General features: G+C 39.5%; 1 protein-coding gene across 1 annotated transcript in view; it reads right to left on the bottom strand.

Annotated features, from left to right (window-relative positions):
• Positions 1-2,435: 2,435 nt before the first annotated feature.
• The window catches only part of LOC115029413 (translation initiation factor IF-2-like), a 9,628-nt gene continuing 2,840 nt past the window's right edge, over positions 2,436-9,223 (bottom strand). Inside the window, exons 3-4 of the mRNA XM_029469974.1 lie at positions 3,894-3,966; positions 2,436-3,202 (exon numbers count right to left, since the gene is read on the bottom strand). Coding sequence (XP_029325834.1) covers positions 3,147-3,202; positions 3,894-3,966 — 129 coding nt within the window. The 3' untranslated portion in view covers positions 2,436-3,146. The remainder of the gene's footprint in view (positions 3,203-3,893; positions 3,967-9,223) is intronic.

Here is a 9,223-nt window from a genome sequence, read left to right as displayed (position 1 = left end):
CTGCATCACATCACATTGGCCGTCATGTAACCTGCATCACATCACATTGGCCGTCATGGCAAAGGTGCTTTGGACGGCTTCACTACATGCCAAGTGGATTAATATTAATTTCCAAATCATCCCACATATTTAAAAAATTGTGGTATTTTCCAATAATATTTTCATTGTTCTTCAGTTTTCTCTCTTTTCTAGAAATGATGCTAAGATCTCTTATTACAGTCATGCATTGCAATGTGTAAGAACTCATGAGAACAAGAGTCCCACTAATGTGGAAAGAAAGGGCAAATTCTCGTCTATTTCTTGCTCTATCCTTATGTAGATGATGTGGTGATGTTGAAGGATTGCTAGGAAATCCCTAGACTCGCTCGGTTCAGCTACTGCTACAGATAAAATACATCTGTTTTCTCAAAATCATACTGATGCCCCTGTGATTCTATTTGAAGGTGGGGCCTTTGGGAAAGTGAATGGTTAATATTGATTATCAAGTTGACAGGATCTGGAACTACCCATGAGACCAACCTCTGGACATGTCTATGAGGGGGTTTCTGATTACATCAATTGAAGTAGGAAGATGTACCTAGCACCATTCCATAGGTTGGTGGTTCCCAGCCTGAATTAAAAGGCTAAAGCAAGCTGAGCTTCAGTTCTCACCTCCCAGCTTCCTGACTGTGGATGCCAGACAGACAGACTGACCTGTGTTCAGGATTCCCCACAGCAATGGACTGTATGCTCAAACTGTGAACCAAAAAAGCCCTTCATTCCTTTACACTGTTTTTCTTACAGGAACGAGAAAAGTAATTAATAAGGGAGGCAATGTCGTCACAAAGAATTAATGCCCATAAAAATAGGGGCCCCAGAGATCACTCTTACCCTATAGAGGTTACAGAAGAAAAATATGGCTGTCTTCAAATTCAGCAAGCACTGAATCTGCTAGCCAATTGGTCTTGAGCTTCCAAGGGTCTGTAACTTTGAGAAATAAGTTGATTTTAAGGTTTTTTTCTGTACAGTTTTTATGACTGCACCTCAAGTAGACCAAGACAACTGTCCTATGAGAAGGTACCTGATAGTGCACAGAGCTGTTTTATAGCAAGTTGAGTCCAGGATGCTAGAAGTGACTTAGTGTGTTTTCATGAGATGTGAAGCCCTTTTGTCCTCACAGATAAAATTGTAACTTTTCACAGACTGGAGTGTCTCAGAAAAATCTTTCCCTTCAGAGGAATACAGGTGTTCTAGCTGAGCAGACTGTATGCGTTGTTCTTCTGCCTCCAGCAGCTCTGACTCTGTGCTGGGCTACAATATTGTCCATTCCTTTAAAGCTGCAATGTCCACCTCAAACATTCATTCTCACTTAGCACTGAGTATCTAGTTTTTACCTAATGAGCATCTGAGATTGAAGCCCTGTGAGGCTTTTGTTAGAGTTCCATTCTTTCTACAGACAGCATAGCTATAACTGGAGAGAAGATAAGTAACTATTTCTCTCTCAGGACTCACTGTTTACCTAGATTGTCCTAGCTAACTGGTTGACAACTGTCAGCTTTGTGTCACCTCTTTTAGATTACTACTCCAGCCGCATCGGCCCACTATGTGCCATGTTTTTCCTATGAGGCCATGCAAAGTCCACCATCTCCACTGGCGCCTATAGGTCTAGTTCTAGGCGTCCATTTCTCTCAGAATACTGTCCTTGTGCCAGAATCCACCCAGTGATGTTAGCTTATATACATGGGCCTGGATTCTGTCCCTTGTAAAATTAGGAGGTTGGACTATAGATGACCCTTTCTGCTCTGACAGTCTTATGATTCTATAAATGCCTCTTCTACTTAATGAGCCTTGACGGTACCTCAGTGAAAATGAAATCATACCAAGCCTGGAGCAGAGAATTCGATGCCACCATTTCTGTGCTTAGGGTTTTTTTTTTCTGATAACTTTGTCATCATGACTTTGGAGTAATGCTTTGACTCCTTTGGAGGAGGACTTTCCTTCAAATATCATAGTTATTGTCAGTTCTCCTTATTTTTCTAGTCAAACCACTTAAGAGGCTTGTCTTCTGCATTTATTATACCACACAAATTGAACTTAAAGGAAGAGCTTTGCTAAATGATAGCTTCCTGTCTCTCAGGAACCTCTTATCACTGAGGTCTTTGGCCAGGACCCAAGCAGGCCTCTGTTCCTGGGTCTCTGCTGTTAGGATACCTTGGGACTGATGCACCTCCTCCCCCCTCTTTTGATGAAAATATCTTTTTTTCACAATGCATTTATTAGGAACTCTGCTCCCTGAGGCTTATATGTAAATAGAGGATTATGAGCATAACTAATTTACATGAGATACAAAACATATTCATAAAGCATGGCATATTATAAATGATACAGTGAACAAAAATTAATGTTTTTCAATTGTTTATTAGAATAGACAAATCCTCTTGTCATTTACTCTTGCTTTTAAAACTATAGTTTGCAACATTTTTTTTCTTGCCAATGAGCCTGTCTTTCTGTTTAAATCAGAGAACTTCAGCAGAGAGTGTTTTAGGAAATAACATATCTATACCGCATACATAAACTGGGTCTTCAAAAATGATTAATGAGATTGTTTTCCTTTTCCTAAGCTGAATTAAATCAAAAGCATAATCAAACCACTTGGCTGCAGAGAAGTCAGTCATTAATATTGCTTAAAAATTTAATAGGGAACAGCTGATTCAGTAGGCATAGAGATATACAGCCTTGGTAGAGTTGAACTTGTCTGTCCTGAGCCACACATTGAAGGTATTCCAATAGCTCCAAGCAAAATTGTGACAGAATAATTGGCATTAAACAAGATAGAGGATATGTGTTCTTTGGCTATTGTGTTAACAACTAAGTACATTAAAATTTGCCAAAAATATACTTTCCAAAAGGAACATTATCAATATAATAAATGTTTGTGACCTTTAAGTCTTCCAAAGACTTAGTATGTCAATGCAGAGTTAGGGGGGCAGACATCTTTACATGGATTTGCTTTCTCCCTCAGGCAAGGACTGCGCTATATAGTAAGAGGACCATCTTAGAGGATCAGTGGGGAAGCCTTCTGTGATCCCGCCACTTTCCACACACAGGCTAAAGTTCCACTCCGAACCGTTATGCACTTGCTCATTGATGAATGCTTGAGGAGAGAGTCAGTTGGTTCCAATATGGATCCGCTCTGAAGATTCTTTTCCCCTGAAAGTCATTGCTGAGGATGGAGAGTTGAAGATGAGAAAAAATGCGAACATATCAGTGGCTACATTCGGAGCGGGAGGATGTAAACAAGGCTGGGGGCAGGACTGAAAGGAACCATTGGGATGGGAGAGAAAGTTTATAGACTTCCAACTTTATATCGAGGGTCCATCCCAAAACTTAAAAATAGAGATGGTTAACTCAAAATGGACAATGCTGTAACATGAGAGGGAAGAGAGGGGCAGGGAAGGAGAACGTGACAAAGAGAAATGACACACAGATCACCCAGAATTTCATTCTGCTATGAATTAAAGGCCAAGCAGATCTCTGCAGTAGCTTTTGGAGAGACACATGCGTCAGGTTTCCTTGAAAAGAATTGTTGGTTGCCATGTCTTTACCTTTTTATTTGAGCTCTCTGAGGGTGGCTTGATTTATTTCTCTCTTCTCAAAATTCTCTTTGCTTGGTTTCTACGGTCCCTCGCTTTCCCACTCCACTTTCTTCCTACAAACTGGTCACTCGCTCTTTGTTTAGCTTCCTCTTTCCATACTACCTCTCGTCCCTGGAATGCCCTGATTTTCATATTTCCTGAGGAAAACTCCATGCCCTTCAGAAGCCACAATACTGTCAGCCATTTTCAACTGGGAGCCAACTTTGTTTCTCCGTGCTACGGTGCCCGAGCTGTTCTGTGGCCAGCCTCTTCACCCACCTTGACTGTGCTGGCGTACAGTGATGTTTGCCATTTCTGCCTCTCCTCCACCTTCAGTCCTCTTCTGTAGTCCCTGTCAGGAGTGAGGAGAAAGGACAGACAGCTCAGCCTAGACATCAAGAGACCTGAATTCTCTCTTTAATACAACTATTTTTAAATTTTTATTATTGTTCATAGTAGTTGAAAGTCATAATGGGTTTCTCTCTGTCACTTCCACACATGTGTACACTGTGCCTTCGTGACCCCACCCTCTTGTTCTCTCTCACCTCCCTCTGCTTTTCCTTCCTTTTCCCTCTTGTGCTTTCCATCCATCCTTCTTCCTTCTCTTCGTCTTTTATTCTCGATTTTCTGTTCTTTAGATCATCAGGTTCACACACACACTCCCCCACACACTGCTATACACATAAACACACATACACACAGAACAAATACACACACATACAGATACATACACTTATACACAACACACACACACACACACACTTGAATCTTTAACATCAAAGTGCTGTAAGATCTCAAAACAGCTCTGTTCCCCTTTCTGGCCTCCAGTTGATATTTCTGGGGCTGAAATAATTTTATATCTCCTGTGCTTATAGTGGCAATCTCCCATTCAGTTCTCAAATAGAGCTTTTACTCTAAAAGGCCTTCTCTAATTCTTTCTAAAGGTTCCAGTGTATCATCTGTGTGTATATCCACTGTGGCATTTACATTTGTTCACTGAACAATTACAGCACCCAAAAACTCCCTTCCACAGTAAATACTTTCTGCATGAATGGAAGTTGTGTGTATGTACTGGTATCTCTCTCCACTGGACTGCAAGGTTCTTTGTACTCACAATAGCTTGCCTGATCAACTAGAGCTTGCACTGCTGAGTGATCATGGCAGGGAATGCCTTCAGCTGCTCCAGTCTTCACCGTCTTTAACATATTTCCATATTCAAAAATAAACACTCAAAATTCTAGCCGGCTTTTAAAGGGCTGATCCTATTTTGCTTAACAATCAACTTTAGCAATTGTGGAGAAAGAAAAGCAATATTAATAATAGAAAATGGTGGCTCATAAAGATAATTCACTTAGAGTTTTCAAATTGGAAATTGCTCTGTTTATTTAGCATTTGTGATGGAGACTGAAGGTTCAGAGTCATGATATGTTGAACATAGCTTGAATATGCACTCCAGGGATCTACCCATCTGGGGTGCCTTCTCTGCTCCTTCACGCCCGACTTTATTCTGGACACTAATTTCACCACCTCTGAAACTGACACAAGGAAGAGCTGAATGCCATCGACAGAAGGATCAGAATTGTTCTCCCCGAGTGAAGCAGAAGGAGGATGCTTTGAAGGTGTTCTGCTAAAGAGTCTCTGCTGAGTTAGAGAACAATGGTCATGTGCATTTTAACAGCCAATATAATGATGCACAACCTATAGATTGTATAGAACTAACTGAGGCTATACAAAGTTCATTTTACTTAGTATAGTGGAAATACTAAATGTTGATAATAAAATCATAAAAAAAGCTGTCTTCAATGCCAGAATGATTTAAAAAACAAACAAACAAAAACAAAAAACCACCAACAAAAACTCCACTAAGTAACGTCTTGAATATCATGCAGGGATATGTGGATTTTGTCTTGCAGTGATCTTTATTGGCTCTTCCTAAGACCAAATGGAAAGATTCCCAGCCCCCATCTTTCCTTTCTATTTATCCTGGCTAACACCTTTGCTTTCCATTTTCTCCAGGGGGGAACATTTGATGGCCAAGATCATTAATCCATCATATCCTCTTGCCTGAAAATGCATATTTAGAAAGATTCAGTAGTAAATAAAAGATAAAGGTCCCTAAGCACCTGGAACTTTACCATTCTTCCAGAATGGAAAATGGAGAACCCAAAGTTTGATTCTATTCCCCAGGTCAGGGAAAGGCACCAGTCATAGCTGACAGAGGCCTGTTCCTGCTTGGAGAGTGAGCTAGGCCTCAATTTTTAGCGCTATGGGGCTAGCCTGAACGGGTCGGTAGTTGTCCATAGGAGGTTCCTGGTGAAATCATTAACCATCTTGAGAAGGATGGATAACAGTTGAGAAGGGATTTTTTCAGAACCATCATCCACAGGAAAGGAGAGCTGTGCAGGAGTGGAGTAGCATGGATACGCACGGTGGGCAGCCTGGCTCTCTGCCTGTGTGGGGCTATGAAAAAAGGCCAATGTGTCCTGAAGTCGTGCCCAAGAGAACAAAGGGGCAGAGCTGTGGGAACTCAAATCCCAGAAGACTCAGAACAGCTCTTTCCCCCAGCTGATGAAGCCTCTGGGTTTCTTCCTACTAATTACCACTGATTGCCTTAAACCTCCCATTTCAAGGAAAGGGTGTCTTCTATCTATGAGTTTATAGATTGGAGTTACCATGTCAGGAGTGTTTGGACCTCAGAAGGGCTGGCAATAACATGGGTTGGGTGGGTATGGTGACTAGACTCATCCGACCTAACGCTCCAAAGTGCTTAACATTCTTTTTTGGTTACTTAATCTATTTCACTGAATACAAGAATAAAATTTTTATGCTGAAATACTTGTGATACAATTTCTTTCCCATTCCCTGCTGTGTGAGCGAGGCCTGCGGACTACGGGAATCCAAAGGCTTAGACTGTTCTTTTCCATCACAGCTGGTGTATATTCAAAATGCAAACCTGCCTGGGTATTTCCAAGGAGAATATTCTTTTCATGAGGAAGCTGGAGTAATCTATTCTTCAGTAGAAATGACCTCTGTTTCCATGAACTTATAACTGAACAGTTTCATATGAGTTGATGTATCCTTTTGAGATCAGAAATATCTGTCAATAGATCTTTTCTGAAGATTAGGGCAATAAGCAACCTAGGTTTCTCTGATCTTCAAAGAGAGCTATAAATAAGGATTCCAAGGTCACCAGGAAGAAATTAGCACAAGCAGGAAAAAAAAAAAGCCAGATCCTTCATCTTATTGATTCTTACTACTTTCCAAAATTGAAGGGGAAAAAAAGCTTTAAAAAGTGACTTTTCTTTTTCAAAATAAATCTAAAAAGGCAGGTGTCTATCTAACTTAAACTGAGCACAAGGTAATGTTAATTGTTTTGCTGGGAAAAAAAGATTAAAAACAATGGCATAGATTTTATTTTAAATTGTATATAAGAGAATATGGACTGCCTAGATTAAATCATTTACATTTTAAATATCGGCAGCTGCCTAACTGCTTTACATACAACACAGTGGACCGATGACGTGCAGGCACTAGTGACTGTTTTAAATGCCCACCATTTACCATCTGTGTGGTCTCAACAAACTACAGAACCTCTGCCTGTCTGTTCATTTGAACACTGAGGATAATAACAGTATTGACGTCAGAGGATTGTTTAAAGATTAAATGAAAACCATGCCATCCGCTGGCACACGCACACGTACACACACACATACTCACACTAGAAATACTATTATTTCACTGATGACATGTAATCAAAGAGGCCACACTTCACTTCCATTTTAATGGAGAGAACATAAGATATAAGAATTTAGGGTTTAATCAAAGCTAACCACCTAGATCAAAATCAACCTTTCAAAACGCTTCAGATCTCCGCTTTTATCTGCTACAGTATGCTGCATTGGTACAAATTCTATTTGCTTTGAGCAGGATTCAAATAAATACATTGTATGTACCTGCAATTAGCAATAGACCCCAATAAAGAATCATTCATTTGACATCATAGTTTCCAGATTCACTGCTAATGGGCTGAGAGGGACTTGGAATGCGCTCCCATCTAACAAGAATACCAGTTTATATCCTTAATTAATCATGAGAAATATTTAAATGTGAAGACAAAGATATGCATTTAGAAACTTGCAGTTCAACAACAAAATCCTAAGAGTATTTATTTCTGACAAAATGTGTAGCTGCTTATTTTCCTTCATTTTTCTTGATGGAGGCAATGATTTAAAATGTCTACAAAAAAACATGTGATTACTACTTACAAGTTCATGCAGCAGATACAATGGTACAAGGACAAACACACGAGGATTTGCTATGTGGTGTGGAACCAGTATTATGCTTCGACTGTAGTTACAGTGCTAGGATGTTAGAGCACAGAACAGAATAAATAACCACAACAAATGTGCTGAGGAACGAGTATTCAAGTTGCCAGGATTGCAACCTTGTATTACTGCATTCCAATAAAACAATTTTCTTAGGAAGAGTTCTCATTTATTTAATTACCATCTTTAATATTTTCCTGTTATTTATTTGTATTATGTTTGTTTTTCTTTTGAAAAACTAATAATTCAGTGGTGGGGAGATGGTTTGTCTTTTGTTTGGAAGTGTGCCAAGAAGAAAACCCACACATCATCAATTTTCGTTCAAATAGAAGATGATGCTCAAAGTGGGACATTTAAATTCCCAGACTAACCTCAGTGTTGAGATCCTCAAATGAGAGCACAATTTACAATCCTTGAGACAGACCTTTTTATTCATGACATAAGTAAAAATTAAACCATATGGGATAATAAACGAGAAAGATATTTGGGATCATTTTTTTAAAGTAATTTGAGTATTTAAGGGCATATTGCCATAAGGTGAATAGAGTAGTCCTTTTCAGAACACGCTAACGGAAAAGAAGTCCACACACCTCTCCACTCCTCATTGTATATTCTTGAGAAGCATGAGACTCACTTGGAAAGGCATTAAGCAGCAACTCAGAGTGCTTTTAATGAAATTTTCTTAAACTTTAATGGTTGACAGAGTTCTTTCAGAGTCTGTGGAAATAATCTCCCTATGAGAAGTACATGAACACAAAACTTCAAACCGTCTCAGCAGGCATAAAAGATCACTTAAAGACCTTTTATGGATATAAGGACCCAGAAGAAGCAGCAGCTGCTTCTTAAAGGCATGATTTATGCTTTATAGACTACAAATCTGAACTGTCCAAGCATAATAAATACTCCACTCAATGGAATGGTTACTAATACAAACCTCTTTATAGCCAGAGTTTTAATGGATTTCAAAGGGCTTCTTCATACGACCCAGTTGATGTAGAGCCTAGAGAGCCAGGAAGGTAGGGTGGACAACATAAGGAGTGATTATCCTGCCCAGTGCCTGATAACATGCCTACTCTATAACACGTTTGTAACAACATTTGATAGTCTATTAGAATTATTTTAAGGAAAAATGTTCCCTTGTAAGACATATCGTTAGAACTACTCACAGGGCCCCTTTCTTTGAGCTGTCTAAGATAGACAGCTAAGAATGATCGGTGTTTTGTTTTGTTTTTGTTTTGTTTTGTTTTTGTTTTGTTTTGTTTTTTCGAGACAGGGTTTCTCTGT

Source organism: Mus caroli, chromosome 15 (genome assembly GCF_900094665.2).
Source record: "Mus caroli chromosome 15, CAROLI_EIJ_v1.1, whole genome shotgun sequence".
Classification (NCBI taxonomy): Eukaryota; Metazoa; Chordata; class Mammalia; order Rodentia; family Muridae; genus Mus; species Mus caroli.
Note: the sequence above shows the minus strand (reverse complement) of the source record. Positions and strands in the feature narration are given on the sequence as shown.